At 51.0% G+C, this 23,681-nt stretch overlaps 1 protein-coding gene across 1 annotated transcript in view; it reads right to left on the reverse strand.

Annotated features, from left to right (window-relative positions):
* Window positions 1-23,681, reverse strand: part of DNAJC2 (DnaJ heat shock protein family (Hsp40) member C2) — a 316,362-nt gene that overhangs the window by 108,323 nt on the left and 184,358 nt on the right. Inside the window, exon 12 of the mRNA XM_085654025.1 lies at window positions 22,579-22,648. Within this exon, the coding sequence (XP_085510151.1) occupies window positions 22,579-22,648 (70 nt within the window). The remainder of the gene's footprint in view (window positions 1-22,578; window positions 22,649-23,681) is intronic.

The raw sequence follows: 23,681 nt of genomic DNA on the forward strand, positions 1-23,681 counted from the left end.
TGAAATCTATCTACAATATATGATTTAAATAAAGAAGGGTGGCCCGGCAGCCTCAAGAAGGCAAACAAGGCCGAAAGGGTCAAAATAAAAAGTAGAACTTGAGGGGGAAACAGAAAGGAGGATCAATAGATATTTCTGTACAATATTTTAAAAATGTGTTCCACTGGTAGAAATGCACAGTCTTGGTGGCGTGCCGCCTGGCCTCCAAAATTAAATTGCAACTTTGGGAGGAAGATCAACTGCTATCAACTGCCGCCATTCAATCTAAACCCAAGAAGACAGTTGACAGGTTCAGGTGGAGAACCCTCCCATGCTGCTGTAAAAATCCTACCTAAGGGGCAGCCTGATCGGAGGATCGATGCTCAATTGGAGAAGCTTGGGATATCAGACTCTCTGTGCTCAGTCCGGAGCCACAAGAATGACTTGGGCCCAGTAGCTCCTGATCCTCTTGAGCACTAGGGGAAGGAGTAGTAGGAGCAGAAAGGCATGTAGAATACCTGAGCTATTCCAGCCATGTTCAGAGATGCAGGGCCTCTTGACAAAGGGTCCATGACCCCACCCCCCGTTTTTTGAAGTACCACATGGCAGTGGTGTTGTCCATGAACACTTGAACCAGCTTTCCCTTGACTGGAGTGCAAATTTCGCAAGATACCAGAGTTCTACGATCTCCACCTCTCCCAGATAGCAGGCCCATTCCAGGAAGGACGCATCCGTCACTACTGTGTGGTCTGGTTGGGGAAGGGAGAGGGGTCTGCCTCTGATCCAATCGTGGCTGGTTAGGCACCACTGCAGGTCCTGTGCAGTTCCCTCCGAAATCTGGACCATGTTGGAGAGATTCCCCTGATGCAGCGCCCACTGGAACCTAAAGTCCCACTACAAAGCCCGCATGCGCCATTTGGCATGAGTCACTAGCAGGATGAAGGAGACCATGAGACCCAGCATCCTCAAGTCAATTTCACCGAAATCCAAGATAGAGGCTGAAACATCAGTGTCCTGGACTAGCCGTTCTGAAGGATAGGCCCGAAACTGCACTGTGTCCGGAACCGCTCTGATGAAAGGGAAGGTCTGAGAGGGAGTCAGGTGTGACTTCAGCACGTTGATAGTGAACCCCAGCTAATGCAAGAGGTTCGCCATAGTCTGGATGTGGGAGACGACAGCCTGGGGCGAGCCCACCTTTAACAGTCAGTTGTCGAGATAGGGCAAGACTGGCACCCCTGACCTGCGTAGATGAGCTGCAACTACCGCCATCACTTTGGTGAAGGGGTGCTGGTAGGGCCAAATGGAAGCATGTTTTTTTTTTTTTTAAACATATTTTTATTGGCATTTCAAGGTCACATTGACAAAGTACATTTGAATACAGAAAAATTGATTGTACTATTCTCTGTTTACCAAATAATACAACTTTAGTCGTACTCTGAGTAGTCCATTGTTCAGGCAACCGTGGGGCGCCAAGATCCGTGATTGCCACCTAAAACTGGGGTACCGAACTGGGAAGGTGGGTGTGGAATTCTGGGTACAGGTGTCAGATAATGGTTTGGGGCGAGGCATACACATTTATCAGAGCAGTTGTACATTATTCAGGAGCGTGGGAGACAGCTAGACTGAGGCAGTCTGACATTTGGACGACAGGTGCAGTGTGGGGTATGGTGCCATGCACTAGCGATTCTGCGGAGACGCCATGTGGGGAGATCTGGAGTGTGTACTGGGAGGCTGGTCGGACGGTTGCAGAATTATGGATACGTCTGAGCCTTGATCTGAGTCGTCGGGGGGTGGGGACTGTTTAAATTGGTGCAATAATAGGGCGCATTCCATGGAGATAGGAAGTTTGCATAACCCTTTACTTCCTCCTCACGCAGCGTTTCCTCCTCCGCTGCCGCCCATTTAAGTACTGCTCCCACCCATGCCGCAAGCGGGGGCCTGTGGGGGATCGCCAGTGCATAGCTATGCCGCGTTTGGCTAATAATATGGCCAATGAGGCAAACCTAGTGGGCACTTTGTGTTGCTTTTGTTTAAGGAAAATACCCAGTGCACAGGATTCCCAGGTGGTCCAATGTGCAAGCCCGGTGAGCCCGCCGAGTGATTTGTGAATACAGTGCAAGTATGCTCGTATAAGAGGACAGCTCCAAAACATATGATAAAAGTCTGCTTCCGGTGAGTGACATCTGGGGCATGGAAATTGAGTGTCAGGATAGAATCTATGTCTATGGAGGCGGGCCGGAGTCAGGTATGCCCTGTGTAAGATATAGAATTGTATGTTTTTAAAGCGTGCGTTTCGGGATACTTTCTTAGGGAATTCTAGAGCTCTCTCCCATTCTTTTTCATGTAGGGGGCGGCCTATTTCCTCCCCCCAAGTGGTCCGTAGAGACTCTAGGGGTCTATATATAAGCTCCCGTATGGCTTTATAGAGCCATGTGGTTAGGTGTCGTCCCGCCCCCATATATAGGATTGTGTGGATAACCGGATGTGTGGGTGGTCAGTCGATAAATCAGGATATCGACGATAACTCAAGTAGTTGGCGATGAAGTAAAAACTGGCCAGGAGGGAGATCGTGATCGTCTATGAGGCTTTGGAAGGGCCTTAGTTGTCCATCCTCGAACAGCGACTCTGCTTCGGTAATACCGCAGGCCGTCCATGTGTGTAGCGTGTTGGGGGTGTAATAGTGTTCGTGTTTGGGCCACCCAACCAGTGGTAGCAACCGTGAGTATGGGGGCTTCCACAGTGATATGCGGTGTATCCTTTGCATGCACTTGCGGGCCATCGCTACTTGTAGGGGGTAGGTCCGTCTTGGTGAGGTGCCTGGCACTAATAGACGGCATAGTTACGGCATGGGTACCCGGTCGGTTACAGTGTACGTCTCGCCTAAGTGTCTGCCTGCCGTCCAGTAGGATAACCACTGCAGTTGTGCCGCCAGGAAATATGATTTGAAGGACGGAGCACCTAACCCTCCTTGCGTAGTGGGTAATTATGGCTTTGCCAGTGCTATCCTCCGCCTACCCATTTCCCCATATGAGTGAGCCTAGGAGCATGTCTAGGTCTCTGAAAAAGGTCCAGGGTGGGATCACCGGCAGATTCTTGAAATGGTACAGAAGCCTCGGACTATTATCATTTTGGCGAGAGCCACCCGGCCGATTGGGGCTAGCGGGAGATTCCGCCAAAATCCGACCGCCGACCTGATTCCAGCCAATGCCCTACGGTGATTGCCCTCGAAGATGTCGGTGGGGGAGTGATAGAGTCGGAGCACGAGGTATCGGGGGGCCTCTGCGGACCAGGCTACTTGCGGGTCCCCTATCCAGATGTCCCGGCAAGGGGGGGGGGGGGTAGATTCGGATGTAATGGGTATACCATAGATTTATCCCAATTCACTCGCAGCCCTGAGACGTCAGCAAATTCTGTGAGTGTCGCCCAAATGGGGGTGAGGTCTGCAGTGATGTCACGAACGTATGGAAGAAGGTCGTCGGCGTACATAGATTCACTGTGTACGGCGTCCGCTATGGGAATACCCCAGTGTTGTCCCTCCTGGTGCAGCCATACAGCCAAATGTTCTACCGCGAGGGCGAAGAGCAGAGGCGAAAGTGGGCAGCCCTGCCTCGTGCCGCTGCACCTCGAATGCCGGCGAGATGTATCGCCCCCGATGCGAACGCGCAAGGTGAGTTTGGTGTAGAGGAGTCGTGTGTACGCCAGAAGGGTGGGACCCAGTCCCGTTTGTTGTAGGACCGAGAACAGGAACTGCCATGTGAGGGTATCAAAGGCCTTCTCCAGGTCCAGGATGAGGCAGGCCGCTCGGGGATATGCGTCACCAACTTGATCCTTAACGTGGAACAGCCGGCGTATATTTTGGGATGTGTTCCTGCCCGGGATGAAACCGCATTGGTCCGGATGCACCAGCGAACTTATAATTTGTGAGTACCTATCCGCCAGTATCTTTCCCAGAATCTTACAGTCGGCGGACAGAAGCGTGATGGGATGATAGGAGGCCATTTGCTGAGGGTCGCGGTGTGGTTTCAGGAAGGTCACAATAACAGACTCCCGAAGGGATCTTGGCAATTCTCCCGCCTCCATTGCAGTCGCGAACATTGCAGACAAACGGGGGACCAATAAAGGGGAGAAGGTGGCATAATATTCTAGAGGGAATCCATCGAGTCCCGGGCCTTGTTACGGGCTAGGGCGTGTAGGGCTTGGACGATGTCGGTAGAGTGTATCGTCGCGTTCAGTGTTGTCCTGTCCGCCTCCGTTATTTCGGAGAGTGTCAGGGGGGGGGTCGAGGAACTGGTCAAGTATGCCCTGCTCAGTCGGTTCCGGATTATGATAAACAGTCGAGTAATATTGGTGAAAGACCGCAAGGATCTCATCCTGGGACCGCACAAGATTTCCGAAGGGGTCCATTATTTCCGTTACGGGCCGCACGTCGGTATCCTGTTTGGCTAACCATGCCAGCAGTGTACCGGCTTTATCCCGTTCTTTATGCATCCGGGCCGCGTACGTTCTAAAATTATAACGCCGGAGGTCAGCGCAGGCTGCTTGGCGTTCGCCACTAACGTCGCCGTTTCAACGGAGGTATCATCCCGTTTAGTGGCAGTAGCGAGCTGTTCAGATTTTATGAGAGCCTGTTCTAGCGTCAGTTTCACCCCGGCCCATTGTTTAATACATTCTCCCCGGGCCACTACTTTGAAAGCGTCCCACTCCACTTATGTCGAGGACGCCGTCCCTGTGTTATTGGCGAAGTAGTCCTGAATACTTTGCCCCTGTTCATGCTTGAAGGCTTGATCTGTGAGGCAGTCCTGTGGTAGGCGCCAGGTAGGGACTGGGGGTCGTGGGGGCAGCCAATTGAGACGCAGTATATGGGAGTCATGGTCTGAAATAATCCTACCCAGGTAATCAGAGTGGCAGATTTTGGATAATATCGTCGTCGAACATAGGAATCTATCTAAACGGACCCGCAGGTTATGTGGGATAGAGTGAAATGAGTAGTTGTGTCTGTGGATTGTGTAGTCTCCAAGCGTCTGTGAGTGCCCATTGTGTGACCCAAGCCTTAAACCGCTCAGTTTGCCTATATGAGGAGGAGTTTGTGTGTGAGATTTGTTTCCGGTCCAAAATGGGGTCCAATATGCAGTTGTAATCCCCTCCCAGGATCCATGGAATGGGGGCGAATTGGGCCCGAACCTTTGTAAGGCGGTCCCAGAATTTGTCTTGCTCGATGTTCGGGGCGTATATGCTACCCAGTAATACTGACTGCCCATCCAAAAGTCCCTCCAACAGGGCGTATCTATCTTCCTTGTCTACCACCCGCTGGATTTCCTGAAATGGAGTCCCGAGACAGACCCAGATGAGGGCCCCGCAAGCGTATGCCGAATATGACGTGGCGCAAATGGTACCACACCATTTAGCCTGTAGTTTGCCTATCTCAGCTGTGGTAAGGTGTGTCTCCTGTAGAAACACGATCCGAGCATTCTGGCGCTTTGCATAGGAATATATAGCGTAACGTTTGCTCGGCGTGTGAAGGCCCCTGGTATTGAGCGTGAGGATATTAATGTCAGTGTTCTGCGTTCTCATAGCCATGTATGGACGGTATCGCATGCTTACGTGGCCAGTGTCTGCCAGAGCGTAGTGACCAGCGTAGTGACCAGTGACTCCAGAGTAGCTTGAAGCCCCTACGCGATGTATGCTGTGGCCTATGCGGACAGTTTGGGTACCCTGTTATGTAAAATTCCATGGGGGGATGGGGCGCTTCTGAACAGGGGTGATAAACAGTGGGGTCGAGAAACAGTCCCAATACGGAGGACCCATCGTTGGTGGCGATGCGTCCAAACTGGCTCCCTCGAGTGGAAAAAGGGAGGGAGTACAACATTATATAATGCAATGGGGGTGGTCGTGCATACGTGCCGGGCTAGGCACTGATCGGGCCTTATTAGGATTATTGGGCGTCGCCTGAGGTGTGTCAGAACATGTCAATGTGGTATGAGCTCAACGAGCAAGCCTGGGTGAAGCAAGTCCATGCTGTGTTCTCCGTAGGACCATCTCATGACGAAAGGATGGGCGATTGACCGTCTAGCATGGCATCCGCTGTCTGGGGGGTGACAAGGGGGGGCGTGATTAAGTCCGCTCCGGACAGTGTTCCGTCACTGTCGTCTTCTCCCTCCAATGATAATATGTGCGGGGGCCGGTCTATGTCTTCCGTGAGAGGAGAGGCCTGCAGGTCAATCACCGCCTGCAATGCCTCCCGTCGTCCCTTCATTATTTGTTCTAGGTCCGGAGAGTCCTGTGTGCCAGCAGCTTTGTCCGTCCCGCCACGTTTCTGCTTCGGGTGCGTCTTCTGGAGCGTGGCCCACACGTCGTCGCGGAGAAGTGTAGGGTTGCTTCTTCAGGGCCCGGCGGCCACCATCACGGTGCGTTATGTTCTGGCTGTCAAGGGATGGATGAATCCTCCTGCAGGGCCCCCGGTGGCCTAGTTGCCTATGTCGTGTGTCTCACCAATGTTCCGGCGGACAGGTCAAGGTCTAAAGAGTCATTTTAAGGTCAGGCAACCACTATCTTGAGCGCAGGGGGGGTGGTTCTCTGTGCATGTGTCCCTGAATACGCTCAAGCCGCCTCTCATCTCCGTCCCGATGATGTTGCACGCCCTCATGATTCTGTGGAGCCGCTGATGTGGTTCCGTCGTCTGATCCCCACCTCGGGCGCCATGTTGAGGTCAGGCGGCGATTACCGAATGGGGGCTATTTCGTGCTTCACAGCGCCCATCGGTCTCCCTCTTGTCTGGCAGCGCCGCCAACTCACTCGAGTCCCAGGGCTGCGAAGCGGCGGAGCAGCAGGCGCGGCAGCCCCGGTGGCGGCCGTCACCAATCGCCGCCGTCGCAACCCGCCTCTGTGTGGCTGTGGTCAGGTGGTCATGCGCCGCTCTTGATGCAGGGCATGGGGCTCCGGTCCGGGCTCACGGGGCCCGCGCTCGCGCTCTGGCGGGCTCCATCTTGCCGCTGAAAAACACACTGACCGCTTCTCGCCGTTCCGCCGTCAGGAGCGCACCCAGGTGTAGCTTTGTCGCACCACTTTGCGCTACATGTGCTCCGGCACCCGACTGGTGTCTGTGCGGGTCGGGGCGACGCTCGAAAACGGCCAGTCTGGGGGCCCGATCGCGGAGCCTCAGCAGGTCCTGTCCGCCATTGTGGGAGAAACTAGTGGGAACAACCACATCCTACGCCTGGCACCGGAACCCTCTCTATGGCTCCCTTGGCCAAGAGTCGGGACTTCCTCCTGAAGCAAAGTCTGGTGATCCTCCGTTATTCTGCCATAAGTTGGAGACATGGAGGGAGGGATAGTTTTGAAGGGGAGGGATTAGTCCCTTCGGACTATCTGCAGAACCCACCTGTCTGAAGTGATGTTCTGCCAATGGTGGAGGTGATGGCTGATCCTGTCACCAACTGGCAGCGCATGGTCTGGAAGGGTCGGACTAAGAAGGTTTGAAGGCTAAGGTTGCCGGGGTTGGGGTGTCTGAACTAACCCAACCTTTGCCCGCCCGAAACCATGGGTTTGGAACGAGCTGTGCAGAGGTTGCTGAATTTGTACTGTCTTGTGTCTGGGATATGGCTGGTGCGGAGCCACGACCGGGGCGAAAGGCAGACTGGCCACACGTACCCTCCTGTGGGAAACACCTGTGCAAGTGCTGCCACAGGTCCCAAAGGAGGCCCAGACTATCCTCTCTCAAGCAGTATCAGAGAGTAGTGATGCGGAAAAGTTCACCATTTGTTGTGGTCTTGACCGATTCGCTGGGAGGAGCAGTTTCATCAACGGTGGATGTTCTGTGCACAACTGTTTGAGGGCTTCTGGCTTTTCAGGGGATGTTTAAACCTCTCTCGTGCACATGCCTTTTTATGGCACCCATCTCTGTGGAGACGAGGCGGACATGGCACTGGAGCGCTTTAAGGATTCATGGGCTATGGCCAAGTCGTTGGGCCTCTCAGTGGCCACACGTCCTCCTATTTTTGGAGCTTATGCTGACCAAAAGGGACATTGCCCACAAGTGGAAAAACAGATACACCACTATTGGTAGGAGTATGAATGAAAGCACTGGATCACTGTATGGGATTGGAGACTGACGTCTTTTCAGGCAAGGGGCTGCCCCCAAAAACATTCAAAGATATGGCACCAATGGGCAGATTATTGGGGTATAAATCAAATATTGTTCTGCAATTATATGCGGGCTGGTCAGGCCTCAATGTGTTCTCAAATGTAATAAAATTTGTTGCAAAATAAATAAAAATGAATATGCTACTTACCAGTATGCATCTGTTCTTGGCATGTAGGGCTGCTGACATTCATATCTGTGCATAGATCGCCGCCTAGTGTTGGGTCCAGATGTTTGCACGTTGTTGTCCTGGAAGAGTCTTCGAAGTATCCTGGGATAGGTGACTCCTCCCCTGGACTACAGTGCGCATGGGCATCCTCTCCATCCTCAGATTGTTTTTCGCCATTGTGGCAGTGATGGAGTAGATATAGAAAGTGATGACCATGCTTACAGTAATTCTGAGAGCTGCAGCTGCTACAGGCGCCGGGGAGGAGGGAGGGCGATATGAATGTCAGCAGCCCTACATGCCAAGAACAGATGCATACTGGTAAGTAGCATATTCAGTTCGAGGCATGTGGGCTGCTGAATTCATATCTGTGCATAGAATATATAGCAGTGCCCTCTTATTAGCGGCGGCTACCAGTGCCAGCTGCAGCGGTCTGAAAAAGAGTTTTGAGAACAGCCTGTCCTACAGCTGCCTGCTGTTTTGATTGCACATCTACACAATAGTGTTTGGTAAATGTATGTGTAGTGGACCAGGTGGCTGCTCTACATATGTCATGCAAAGGAATGTTTCCTAGGAAAGCCATTGAGGCCCCTAACTTACGTGTTGAGTGGGCTCGTGGGGGAATCGTTAAAGTACGTTTAGCCTTTTGATAGCAAATTTGGATACATTTAACGATCCATCTGGCTATTCCTGCTTTGGAGAGAGCGTTAACTTTGTGGTGTGGGGCAAAGGCAACGAAAAGTTGTTGTGTTTTCCTAAAGGGTTTGGTCCTGTCGATATAATACATGAGGGCCCTTTTGACATCTAGTGTATGGAGTGCCCTTTCTGCGACAGTTTGTGGGTTTTGGAAGAAAACGGGCAGTTCAATGGTTTGATTCATGTGGAACTGCGATACCACCTTTGGCATGAATTTGGGGTTGGTACGTAGTACGACCCTGTTGGCGTGAACCTGTATAAATGGCTCTTGAACGGTTAGTGCCTGGAGTTCACTAACTCTCCTCAAAGAAGTGATCGCTACTAGGAAAGCTACTTTCCAGGTAAGGAATTGAATCTCGCATGAGTGTAGAGGTTCAAAGGGTGGACCCATCAGGCGTGTGAGGACCAAGTTGAGGTTCCACATCGGAGCCGGTGGGTGGCTTGGTGGAATGACTCGTTTGAGTCCTTCCAAGAATGCTTTGATGGCAGGCACTCTGAATAGAGAGAGGTGCTGCCTGGTCTGCAGATAGGCTGAGATTGCGGTCAAATGGACACGTATAGAGGTGTACGCCAGATTGCATCGGTATAGGTGTAATAGGTAACAAATAATGTTTTGGATGGATGCGTCTAGCGGGTTAATGTCATTATTATTGCAATAAATGACGAACCTCTTCCATTTGGCTGCATAGCAAGCTCTGGTAGTGGGTCGCCTGGCCTCCTTAATGATGTCCATACAGTCAGGTGGCAGGTTGAGGTAGCCAAACTCTAGGACTTCAGGAGCCAGATTGCCAGGTTCAGCTGTTGCGGATCTGGGTGCTGAATCTCTCCATGGTTCTGCGTCAAATGCTCGGGTTTGATCCGCAGCCTTTGATGCGGCACCACGGAAAGTTCGAGAAAGGTGGTGTACCACGGCTAGCGTGCCCACGTTGGAGCAACCAGGACGAGCGTCAGTGAGTGTTGACGCAGTTTGCGTGCCACCAGCGGTATCAGTGGTGCTGGGGGAAAAGCGTTCGCAAATCTGCCGGACCAGTTCATCCATATCGCATTGCCCTGCGACTGCGGATGTGGGAACCTGGCGGCAAAGCTTTGGCATTTTGCGTTTTCGCTTGTCGCGAATAGGTCTATCTCTGGATGACCCCACTGCTGGAAGTACGGTTGGAGTACTGATGGGTGTAACTCCCACTCGTGCATCTGGTGGCTGTGTCTGCTGAGCAGATCCGCCATCTGGTTGTCCTTGCCGGGGAGGTGTTCTGCCATGAGGAACATGTTCCTTTGAATGGCCCACTTCCACATGCTCTGAGCCAGATGAGACAACTGTGGAGAGTGTGTTCCTCCCTGCTTCTGTATGTAGTACATGGCAGTCATGTTGTCCGTCCGGATCAACACGACTTTGTTGCACAAGTGTACTTTGAAAGCTTTCATAGCGAGGAAGATTGCCATCAGCTCTAGAAGGTTGATGTGCATCGTCTTTTGTTGTTGTGTCCATAGTCCCTGCACTGTGTAATGGAGTACATGAGCTCCCCATCCCTGGAGAGACGCGTCCGCCGTCAGTATTATCTGTGGGACAGGCTCTTGGAACGGTCGGCCCTTGCAAAGGTTTTGTGGATTCCACCAATGCAGAGAGTTGTATGCCCGACCGCTCACCAACACTAGGTCCTTCAACTGTCCTTGAGCCTGATTCCACTGACGTGCTAAGCACTCCTGAAGCGGGCGCATATGTAGTCTCGCGTGGGGGACTATGAAGATGCAGGAGGCCATCATGCCTATCAACTGCATGAACACTCGCGCGGGAAGAGAGTGTTGTGGTTTGAACTTTGAAATCAGCATTCGCATGCTGTTGATTCTCACCAAATTTGGCTGAGCTGTGGCCGCCAGAGTGTCTATAGTCGCACCTAGGTACTGTTGTACGTGTGCGGGCTGTAGATGGGATTTTGGGTAATTTAGTGAGAACCCCAGACTGTGAAGGAGGTGAATGGTGCGGGACATGTGGCTGGCACATTGCTGGGCTGACTTCGCTTGAACGAGCCAGTCGTCCAGGTAAGGGTAGACGTGTATGTGCTGCCTCCGTAGATGTGCCGCCACAGTAGCTAGGCACTTTGTAAACACCCTTGGTGCCGTTGTCACGCCGAAGGGAAGGACTCTGAATTGGTAGTGCTGTCCTTGAACAGTGAACCTGAGGTATTTTTTGTGTGATGGGTGAGTGGAAATACGCATCCTTGAGGTCCAGTGTGGCTAGAAAGTCTCCCTGCTTGAGCAGCGGGAGGACTTGCTGGAGAGTGAGCATGTGAAAATGCTCGGAAAGAATGTATCTGTTTAGGGGTCTCAGGTCTAATATAGGTCTGAGTGACCCGTCCTTCTTCGGTATTAAAAAGTAAAGGGAGTACACCCCCGTACCTTGCTCGTGGACGGGTACGACCTCTATTGCGCCTTTTAGAAGCATACTTTGCACCTCCTGCTGTAAGAGCGTTAAGTGCTCTGAGGACATAGGACGGTTTTCTGGAGGTATTGTGGGTGGAGTGGAGGTTAGTTCTAGACAGTAACCGTATTTGACAATATCTTTGACCCACCTGTCCGTGGTGATGGAGTTCCACGTGGACAGGAACCTTTGTAACCTTCCCCCGACAGGTGTTATGTGGTCGGGAGGAAGGGAGAGGACGTCACTGCTTGTTCTTGGGGGAGGACCTGGTGTTGCCGTAGCCGCGTCCTCTGCCCTTTGTACTGGAGCCACGATATCCACCCCGGGTGTTTTTATCGTAGGTGGTTTGTGTATTGCTCTTGTTGTATGTTTGCTGTGACCCCTGTCCTCTACCTGCTCCTCTATTTCCGGGGCGACGAAAGGAGCCGCTCCGAAAGGACTGAGTCTGGAGAGCCCCCATGGACTTTGCAGTGTCCGTGTCCTTCTTTATTTTCTCTAGGGTGGTGTCAACCTCCGGGCCGAATAAATAGTCAGGGTTGACAGGCTGGTTGAGTATGTTGTTTTGCACCTCAGGTTTGAATCCGGAGATTCGTAACCAGGCATGTCGTTGCAGCATGACGCTAGTGTTTATGGCCCTGGCAGCTGTGTCTGCGGCATCCAGCGCGCACTTGATGGATGCGTTTGTGAGGAGCTGTCCCTCCCTGATGAGGATCTCTGCACCTTCTCTGAATTGGTCAGGGAGATGTTGGATTAGCTGCTCTAATGTGTCGTAGTGCGCTCTATCGTAGCGAGCGAGGAGTGCTTGAGTATTGGCAATGCGCCATATGTTGGCTGCCTGGGCGGCAACCCGTTTGCCAGAGGTCTCTAACACCTTGGACTCTTTGTCCGGGGGAGGAGCATCACCTGTTTGTGAGTGTGCCCTCTTGCGAGCATTCACAACGACAATGGAATCCAGAGGTAATTGGCCTCTGATGTAAGTAGGGTCCCCAGGCGCTGATCTGTATTTTTTGTCGATCCTGGGGTTTATCACTCTTGCCCTGGTGGGTTCCTTGAAGATGTCCTTTGCTGGTTTGAGGACACCCTTCAACATGGGTAGAGTTTTTATATTTCTTTCTGAGGATGCAAAAGTATCCATAAGAAAGTCGTCCTCGACGGTGTCCGAGTGAAGTTGCACCCCATGATTGGCCGCAGCACGTTCAATTAGAGCGTTGAACGCTGCCGTGTCCTCTGTGGGAGATGTTTTTGCTCCATAGAGTTGCGGGTCTTGTGCATCCATAGGTGCACCTGGGTCCACAGGGTCATCCCAAGTTTGATCAGAGTCCTGTTGGCCGTCAGGGTCCATGTCTCCGGGGTAGGGGACTTGGTCACCCATGTAGTCCCCCAACGCATCCGTGTCGGAGTGTGTGGGAGAGAAGGATTGTGGATCCTGGTAGGGTGAGTGGAAAGGTTCGTAAAGAACTGGTTCTGAAGCCACAGGCAGCTTTCTTTTGAGTGGAATCCTGAAGGAGTCCAAAGCCGGCTCCGAAGTTATTTTCCGTTTGTGGATAATCATCCTGCCGGTGTCGGCGTCGATTATATGCGATGGAGACGTCTCCGCAGAGTGTTCGGCAGGCGTGATCGTGGTATGGGTCACCCGTGTCCTGATTTGGAACATTTTCGGGGCCGTGGATGGTGGCAGGCCAAAAGTAATATTGGCTGGTGTCGAAGAGGCTGCTGGAGCTTTAATTGGCTCGGAGCCCGACTTGTCCTGGAGGACCATTTTCTTTTTGGTGCTTTGCGCAGCAATGGGTCGCGCCTGGAGCGCCCTCGAGTCTTTCGCACCGACCGGTTCTGTTGAGGCGGTCGTGGATTTTTTCGGCGCCGGTGGGTCATCGAGTCGAGGGGCGGGAGTGGCCGTCGACTTCTTCGATGATTGTGGCTTAGATGTCGCCGTGGAAGCGGTGTGAGACGCAGCAGGCTGTTTGACCTTTGGGGTCGGAGTCGATTGCGTCGGTGCCGGGAGCCGAGCAGGTTTGGTGGTCCCGAAGGCCTTCTTCCTTATGTCGACTCCGACGTCGGCCGCTTCGAGTTCGGCACCGAAGTCTCGTTTGGTGCGCTCGGTGCTGATGTGTTTTGCTGGCGTCGAAGGTGTGGAGGGCCTCGATCCGACCAGCGCCACTTTCGGTTTCGGTTTCAAGTGAACCAATACAGCTTTCGGTTTCGGTTTTAAAGAAGGGAAACCAGCCATTTTGGGCATTAATGGCTGCCGCTGAATGTCCGAGGGCGGGGCCGAGGGCGGGGCCGAAGAACTGCGGGATAGGTCTTGGGTAAGGCCCGAAGCCGATCCCTCGACCGGAGCCATAGACTGTTGCACTGGGCTTTCTTCAGTCTGAACGGGTAGGCCTTGCTCGTCACCGGAGCTACTCTCTTCGGCCCCTAAGGCCTCATTGTAGTCTCCTACCTCGGTGTCGTCTTCATCTCTGCGAGTGTTTCGTCGACGTCTTCCGATCCGGAGTCATGTTCGGAAACGGGACTGGAGGGTAGGTTCTCCACTTCTTCGACATCTTCGGTCTCGGCGTTGAAGATGTCGGCCGGGGCCGGTGCCGCTTGCTGCGCCTCGAGTCTCGCCGCTCGTCGATTCCGTAGAGTCTTCTTGGATCGAAATCTGGCACAGGCCATGCATGTAGATTCGTCGTGATCCGGTGAAAGGCATTTGTTGCACACCGGATGGACGTCGACGTGGGGGTATTTCGCATTGCATACCGGACACCTCTTGAATGGTGTCCTCGATTCCATCGCTGATGTCGAATCGACGGTCGGGTAAGATGCGAAAGTTTGTTCTAGAAGTTAGTAAACTAACAAAGATACTATCGATACCGATCGAGAACAGTACCGACGCGAGCTAAAGGCCTTTTGGCCTGAAAACAGGTTTTCCTAACTTGAGTCAAGATAACAAATCCGAACCCAATGGCGGAAAAAAACAATCTGAGGATGGGGAGGATGCCCATGCGCACTGTAGTCCAGGGGAGGAGTCACCTATCCCAGGATACTTCGAAGACTCTTCCAGGACAACAACGTGCAAACATCCAGACCCAACACTAGGCGGCGATCTATGCACAGATATGAATTCAGCAGCCCACATGCCTCGAACATAATAATGTGCATGCATAACTCCAAGGTGATGACTTTGTATGAGCTAGACTATTGTTGCTTTCCAAACACTTCCGGACTCCTTTTTACTTTTGATTTGTAATAGGTGCCCTATATTCCTGTAAGATGCTCCAATGCATAGGAGTCCAGCTTTGCTGATTGCTGTTCACTTGGTGTTATTTTCCTCTGACACAAATCATCTCCTGCTTGCATAAAACTACTCTGGGAATTCTGCTCTGCAGTAGCCTGTGCATCTGCAACGGAGATTAGTAACTTAATTGTTTGATTCACATGAAACTGTGAATCTGTCTTAATTATTAATCTAGGTTGCATGTTTTTAGCACCATCTTCGATTTATGCATCAAAATTAATGCCGCATCGATTGTCAGCCTTTGGCAATCACTTGTTTTTCTAAGCAAAGTGAATTAAATTACAAAAACAACTACCTAGAAGAGGCAAGAAAAAAATATACACTTGTTGAAAAGGTGGTTCTGTTACTACAGTATTTAAATGACATGCTGCTGAACTTCTTAACGATGTTCTCATTCTCTTTATTTTACGAAGTTCTTAATGAGTAGAATACTGAATTGTGATCCATTGCACTGCATATTTTATGCTGTTCATGCTCCCAAACAGTGGTTAATACAGACATATTAGATTCTTATATATTAAATAATATGTTCTTCACTGTGCCTTACACCAGTAGTAGATCCCTTTCCATTATAGTCGACAATCCGGGATGTGCTTGAAATTTCTTGTGCAGTGCAACAAGTATCTCATTTATCTGTGTGAACTAGATCTCCTATGCCCCTGTGGGTACAATTAGATTAACTGTAATAGCAGAGGTCTTGATCTTCTGAATAATTTGTAGTATGAATGAAATTATAATGACTTTAACCATAGCACATTTCCCAGCTGTGGGAACCTGCATGCGTAATTTTGGCATTTTGTATGTTCTTTGTCACAAATAAATCCATGCCTGTCTTCCACTAGTAAAATATTTCTATTCTGGAAGATTGAAACTCAAGTCTGTTTAAATTGTTTTCTCAGCCTGAAGTTGATGGCAGGGTGAAAATATGATTCCCATCTATAACAAACAATATCATTATTACTGTAGTTCTAGGCTTTATTTTCCTCTGCTCATCTGATTTATACCACTGTTTCAAGTGTATAATACGATTTCAGTCATACACTCACTGTTTTTAGTATGAACACACTAATGCACACTGTTTCTGCCACAGTCCATATTTTGTCTATCCCTGCAAGTGTGCAATGTCAGGAACACATCAGTTCTGATTACCACTTGGGCCTCTGGACTGAGTGACATCTACTGCAAAACATTCTGCTTGTTCCAGCATTTGAAGGAATTAACCACCCTGTGTGAAACATCACTAGATACTTGCAATTCCCATCTTCCTACGGCTGTTCTTTGAGGAGTCCTCGTCTCACATGTGCAATCTGAAATCAGGAATCATGTGAATGCAGGATGATATCTATAATAAGCTCATCGCCTAACTCACTGTCAGAAATTAGGACTTCTGATCGAGGAACGAATAGTTTCTTACCTGTCGGTGTAGTTTTGCAGCTTGAAGATCTTTCTGGATTCACTATGCTGTGCATTATTCCGCGATCTTGTGGTTGGGTCCGGATTCGTAGTCTTTTCTTTGTTTTTTTTTTTTTTTTTCGTAGCCCAGGTGGGCGTCGACGTACACCATTTGGTGCACCTCCCGTGACGTCGTCGTGCTTCCTGCGGAAGTCCCACCTTTGGGGCGCCATCTTCGGGTTCTTTTTTCCTTTCCTCTTTTTTTTTTTTTTTTTTTAACCCTAGGCGATTGATTAATCCTTCTTGTCCCTTTATCTGTATGTTTGTATTTCTTTGATCTTTTCCATTTTACCCCCTCTTCCTCCAGCCTCATCTTCCTGGCGGAGGTGGGTGGGTTCGCTAGTGAATCCAGAAAGATCTTCAAGCTGCAAAACTACACCGACAGGTAAGAAACTATTCGTTTTGCAGCGTGAATCTTTCTGGATTCACTATGCTGTGCATCGATTTTGTAGCGGTTTTCCTAGTTCTGTGGCGGCTGGGTGGTAGATGAGCGTTGGTCGTTGAAAATGTGCTGAAGCACCTTCTGTCCAACCTGTGCTTCCTTGTTCATCTGAATGTCCACGCAGTAGTGTTTCGTGAACGTGTGCACAGATGCCCAAGTTGCCGCGAGGCATATGTCCTGGATGGGCGTGTTCGCCAGGAAGGCCACGGTGGCCCCTTTCTTCCTTGTGGAGTGAGCCTGCGGCCCCTCCGCTAGCTCCTGTCCAGCCTGTTTGTGGCAGAATTGAATAGTGAGGGCAATCCACCTTGCGATGGTGCCCTTAGTCACTGGTCTACCCATGAAGCTAGTAGCAAAGGACACAAACAGCTGTTTCGACTTCCTGAGTTCTTTGGTTCTCTCAATGTAGTGCATCACCGCTCTTCTGGCATCGAGGGTGTGCAGTGCCTTTTCTGCGTTTGTAGTCGGGTTTTGGAAGAAACTTGGTATCTGGATAGTCTGATTTATGTGGAACGCCGACACTACCTTGGGCATGAAGTGTGGGTCCGTTCTCAGGACTATTCTATCTTTGTGAATCTGAATGTAGGGTTCCTGCAGCGTTAGTGCTTGAAGCTCGCTCACCCTGCGTAGTGGGGTTATGGCCACCAGAAAGGCTGTTTTCATAGTCAACATCTGCAGTGTGGCCTTGTGAATGGGTTCAAACGGTGCCTTCATGAGCTCCGTCAGGACCACATTCAGATTCCATGCCGGCGGCGGCAACCTTTTCGGGGGGGCCATCCTTTTGGCTCCTTCCATGAATCTCCTCACCACCTGCGAGCTAAAGAAACTTCCAACTTTTCCACCTCTGGTGTAGGCCACGATGGCCGCTAGGTGTACCCTTAGTGAGCTCGAGCAGAGGTTACTCTTTAGAAGGTGTGTGAGGTACCTCAGTACTGTTGAGTCTCTTGTCATTCTGTTTTGCAGGCCCTTTTTCCGGCACCACACAGTGAACCTCTTCCATTTTGCGCTGTAGCATTTTCGTGTAGTTGGTTTCCTCGCCTCCCGTAGCACTCGCATCGTGCTCGGCGGCAATCTTAGGTGTGCGAACTCTAGGTCTTCAGGAGCCATGCCGCCAGGTTGAGGGTCTCTGGCTCTGGGTGCAGGACCTCTCCGTTTTGCATTGAGAGCAGGTCCTTCCTCCTCTCGAACCTGTATGGGTCGCCTTGTGCCATTTCCTGAATTTGTGAGAACCATGTCTGCCTCGCCCACTGCGGAGCCACCAGGATCAGGGTCATGTTGCTGGTTCTGCACTTGTCGAGCACTCTGTGCAACAGGGGTATCGGTGGAAAGGCGTAGGCAAATGTCCTCGACCAGCTTATCCATAGGGCATTTCCCTTGGATTGCTGATCTGGTTGCCTGGACGCGAAGCTTTGGCATTTTGCATTGTGGCGTGTTGCAAAAAGGTCTATTGTGGGAGTCCCCCATCTCCGGAAGAGTTTCTCCGTTTCCTGGCCATTGAGCTCCCACTCGTGTGATGCTGAGGTCTGCCTGCTTAGCCAGTCTGCCTCCACATTGTCCTTCCCCGGTAGGTGAATTGCCAGTAGATCTATCCTGAGAGGTATGGCCCATCTCCAAATCTCCTGAGCTAGGGATGAGAGCGGGAACGACTGTGTCCCCCCTTGTTTGTTGATGTAGAACATCGCCGTGGTGTTGTCTGTTTGGACCAACACCCTCTTGTTGAACAGGTGCCTCTGGAATGCCTTCAGGGCTAGCAGGATTGTTTTCAACTCGAGGTAGTTGATATGGCGGACCGCATCTGCTGGGGCCCATAGACCCCTCACTCTGAGGTTGTCCATGTGCGCTCCCCATCCCTTCTGTGATGCGTCCGTGGTAATGGTCACTGTTGGGATTGGTGGTGTCAGGCTTCTCCCTGCTGTTATGTTGTCTCTGTTCCACCAAGTTATCTCCTCCTGCACTGCGTGCGTAACAACCACTAGATCCTCCCAACTTCCGTTTGCTTGTGACCATTGTTGTTGTAGCCATTCCTGGAATGGTCTCATGTGCAGGCGTACATTCGGCACCAGCTGGATACAGGACGCCATCATCCCCATCATCTTGCTCACAGCCCTCACTGTCAGAGCTCGCCCCTTCTGGTAGAGCTTCGCCTCCTTCAGTAGAGCCTCTGTCCTCTCGCTGGGCACTACTGTACTGTTGCGGGAGTTGATCTTTGCCCCCAGGAAAATCTTCACCTGCTCCGGTTCCATCGATGATTTTCCCCAGTGGATCGAGAATCCCAGATTTGTGAGGGTGTCTGTTACGCGTTTTGCGTGCCTCTCGCACTTTCCGCGTGAGTTTGCCTTGACCAGCCAGTCGTCCAAGTAGGGGTAGACATGTATTCCCTGCCTTCGTAGGTGCGCCGCTACCGCCGACAGGCATTTTGTAAAGATCCTTGGTGCTGATTTTAATCCGAAGGCCAGGGTCGTGAACTGGTAGTGTTCTTGTTCGATGTTGAATCTTAGAAGGCCCTTGTGCCTTCTGTTTATTGGGATGTGAAGATAGGCATCCTTGAGGTCCACGGTGACCATGAAGTCCCCTTCTCTTATCTGTGGCAGAACCTCCTGCAGTGAAGTCATTTTGAACCTTTGCGTTCTGATGAACTTGTTTAGGTAACGGAGGTCTAGTATGGGTCTGAGGTCTCCGTCTACCTTCGGAACCACGAAGTAGTTTGAGTAGACCCCTTTGTTGCGTTCTCTGAACGGCACTGTCTCTATGGCTCCCTTTTGCAGGAGTTTCCGCGTTTCTTCTCTGAGTATTGCCAGTTCTTGGGCCGATCTTAGTCTTCCCCTTGGTTTCCTGTTTGGAGGTCTTTTCTCCAAATCTACGCAGTACCCGTACTGCACAACGTTCCGTATCCACTTGTCTGTGGTTATACGCCGCCACTCCTGAAGGTAGAACCTCAGTCTTCCGCCTACTGGTGTCGTATGCTCGTAGGCTCTTGAATTTTCTCTTCCCCCTGATGACACTTTTTTGCGCCTCACCCTTGGGGTCCTGACGAGGGTAGGCGTCCTCTTGCGTGCTGAGTCACTTCGTCGAGGGCTGTTCGCCCCCTCTCCTCCTTTGGCCACGTCCGTTCCCTCTCCCGCGAAAGGACTGGCCCCGAGGTTGATATTGCCAGTTTTGCTTCTGCTGACCTTGTCCGTGACCTTCACCCTGCTGACTTTGTTGGAACGCCTGGTGCGACGTCCCCTGCTGGCTTCCTCCCCTACCGTAGGGTCTTCTCGAGGGATTTCCTCGCCTCATTCCCCTCAGCTGTAGGGCCCCCATGGACCTCGCCGTCTCGTTTTCTTTTTTCAGCTGGGTGAGCTTGTCGTCCACTGTTGCTCCGAACAGTGTCTCTCCATTGAAGGGGGTGCCAAGGATGTTGTTCTGCACATCCGGTTTGAATCCCGAGATTCTTAGCCATGCATGCCTCCTCTCTGTGACCCCTATGGCCATGAGTCTTGCTGAAGTCTCTGCCCCATCCAACGCCGTCTTTATACAGGAGTTGGCGATGTTTTTGCCTTCATCTATCAGGTGAGAGGCTCTCTGCCGGTATTCTTCGGGGAGGTGCTTTACTAACTCCCCCATCTCATCCCAGTGCTGGTATTGGTGTCTATTGAGGAGTGCATTTGAATTCGCCATGCGCCAGTGCATTGCGGCGTTCCTCTCGACCTTTCTTCCTGTGAGGTCAATCCTCCTGCTCTCCTTATCCGGGGGTGGGCCCGAAGTTGCTGGTACGTTGGCCCTTCTCCTGGCCGTGGAGGCTATGATGGAGTCCGCGGTCACGCTACCCTTGATGTAAGGGGGGTCCAGGGAGGAGTGCTTATATTTCTTCTCTGTCCTGGGCGTGATCGACCGGCAGGTCGCAGGTTCCTTGAAGGCTTCTCTCCCCTGATTCATCACGCTTTGTAGCATGGGGAGGAACTGGCTCCTTGTCTGGATGGGGAGCAGTGTCTCGACGAAAAAATCGGCTTTCGGTTTCTCCTCGTCGAGTTTGACGCCGAAGGCCATTGCTGCGCTCCTGACCACCATATTGTAGACCCCGATGTCGTCGGGTGGTGAAGGCCTCGAAGGGTACGTGTCCACGGGCTCCTCCGGGTTTTCGGTGTCGAGATCGTGCCATTCGACGTCGTTGCTGGTAGATGCCGCCGATTCGTAGAACGACCATTGGTCTTCTTCCTCGGCTTCTCCCTCATAATAGGGCTCTTCTTCCTCTTCGAGTTCTCTTGTCAGCCCTTCGGCGTCGAACTCGTCTTCGACCTCACCGACGTCCGCTGATGAAACCGTTGGAATCTTGAATTCCTTCATTCTGGCGTCGAACTCCTTCTTTCTTTGAAGGATGTTCTCCATTTCGGCCTCGAGCCGCCTCTTCTTTTTCTCCATCTCGGAGATGCTTTCGGCGTCGACCGCGGGTCTTTTCGATGAAACTTGCGTCGACGTCGAACGTTCTTTCTGCGTCGATCGGCCCGTTTCATGGGATGCTTTCGACGACCCTTGCCTTTCGGCGTCTTTCGGCACCAGGGAGTCCTTATCTAAGGATCCGCTCGGCCTCTTGTCCGTGGTTCCCCCTTTGGACGTCGAAGTTTTCGGCGCCGGGGCTCCCTTCGTGGACTTTGACTCAGATTTTCTCGAGTCACCCTCGTGTTGTCGAGGTACTTTCTGTTTTGCGCTCGACGATTCTCTTACCTCGTCTTCTTTTTTCTTGTCGGTCTCTACGACCGTGAAGTTTTCGGCTGTCTCGGCGTCGTTGTCCTCGTCGTCCGAGGAGAGGCCCAGAGCGTAGAGCGTCGGGGGCTTCCCCTTGCCATCCATGCTGGCGTTGGCCCTTCTCTGCCGCTCTCTCACCCTGAGTGTCTTCGGCGCGAAGGCTGAGCAGGCGTTGCAGTCGATACTTTGGTGATCGACCGGTAGGCAGAGGTTGCAGACCGGATGCTGGTCTTTCTGCGCGAACTTGTGGTGGCAGTTTGGGCAGAACTTGAATGGCGTCTTGTCCATTGCGCTCAGGGTCTCTGAGCGTGCATTCTCCAAGGCCGTCGAAGAAAAAGGGCGCTGGTCCTCCTTTCTTCGCGCTCCTGATGAAATCTTTTCCTTTCCTGATATCTTCTAGTGTTTCTATCGACGAAACTCGCTTTTCTTCCTTCTTCCTTCGAGTGTAATTCTGGAGCTTCCCGATGACGATCCAGACCCAACGGCGGAAAAAAGAATCTGAAGATGGCGCCCCAAAGGTGGGACTTCCGCAGGAAGCACGACGACGTCACGGGAGGTGCACCAAATGGTGTACGTCGACGCCCACCTGGGCTACGAAAAAAAAAAAAAACAAACAAAGAAAAGACTACGAATCCGGACCCAACCACAAGATCGCGGAATAATGCACAGCATAGTGAATCCAGAAAGATTCACGCTGCAAAACTGTTTTTAAGGAAGAATACCAACCTCAAATGTGTACACTGCTGATAATAGCTCATCTAAAGATCTTCTCTGAAGAAGCCAGATGAAATATTAAGACAAACTGTAGAACCAAGAACTAATATAATTCATCTATTATATTTTATAGAATTTCTGGTGCTTTTAGTGGAAGATGTCTCTGAGAGTCCAAGTATTTTGTTGTCACATTCTGTGACCTGCAGGTCATGTGTCTGAAGCCATAGCACTGGCTGGATACTGAATGTACAGAGTTGTGTTAATTATGTCATGTAGTATCCAGGTTTCAAACCCCATCACCTAGTAGAATAAACAGTACCTGTCCCCTGGAGAGTGGAGTGCCCTAAGGGAATAACTTGGTTCCAAATGGAGGGTCTTAGTAGTGGTGGCCTTGGGACACCAGTGGTAAACAGAAGTGCACACAACTGACACTGTCCAGTTACCCCTGACCACCTTCACGAAAAAGCTGCATGAAAATTCTTTTGTGCTAATTGCTTTGATTAGGTGAAGGGGTGGAACAGGAAGACAAAGATGCATCTACTACATTGGAAAGGTTTGCCTACTTCTCTTTTACCTGTCTTTCCACAACAGACTTTCCGTCATCTTTTGAACAAGATGAGAGTTCCTCGTTTAATGACTGTAAACTAAAAATAAAAAAAAGTGAGAATCATTAAATTACGTAAAGAAAACACATTATATGAGAATATTATCTTTCCGCAGACACAAATTTAAATTAAGTGAGACACCACAAGGCTATGAATGTATGGAACATCGAACACTTCGCTGAAACATCAAAGTGAGAACTGATTGAAATTCTATAGGGAAATACAGTTCGCACATTTCGAGCAGATAACTTGACTCACAAAAGAACAAGTAACTTACCTTTGGTAACGATAGATCTGTAAGAAACATAGGTTAGTTGTAGATTCCGGACCATAGAATTACCCCCCAGGCGTCAGACTGGATCCGATACGTTTTTCATCAGCAGTACACCTGCGCCGGGATGACGTTGCGGTAGCTACTTAGACGCTGCCCTCGCGAGCCGACGTCAGTTCTGTACACTACTTTCCATGCCAGAAGCGCAGAGCCATGCAAGACACTGACCATTGGTGCACAAAACAAGGGCCCTGAAAGGAAGTCCTTAACCTTAGAAGTCAGTTCGCAGAACGGGGAGGGTGGGTGGGGCGGTAAGGAATCATTATCTAACCTATGTTTCTTACAGATATATCATTACCGAAGGTAAGTAACTTGTTCATCTGAAAGAAATAGTTAGTTATGGATTCCTTACCTTAGAATAGATACCCCAGCAAAACCAACCCCAGAGGTGGGTCTGCAAGGAATATGCTACTTACCAGTATGCATCTGTTCTTGGCATGTAGAGCTGCAGAGTTGAACACTTAGCATAGATCGCCATCTGGTGTTGGGCCCGGATGTTTGCAGTTTGTTTTTCTTCTTGGACAGTCTTTGGAAGTCACGAGTTTGGTGACTCCTCCTTCGGTGCGTACTGCGCATGGGCTTCGGCTCCATCCTCAGATTGTTTTTCGCCAACAGGGAAATGATGGAGCTTAGTAATAGCAGTGAGAAACCCATGTGTGTTGTATCTAAATAAGATGTACTGGAACGGATACAGGTAGCCGGGGAGGCGGGTGGGCGTATACAACTCTGCAGCTCTACATG

This window comes from Triturus cristatus, chromosome 4_1 (assembly GCF_964204655.1).
Source record: "Triturus cristatus chromosome 4_1, aTriCri1.1, whole genome shotgun sequence".
Taxonomy (NCBI): Eukaryota; Metazoa; Chordata; class Amphibia; order Caudata; family Salamandridae; genus Triturus; species Triturus cristatus.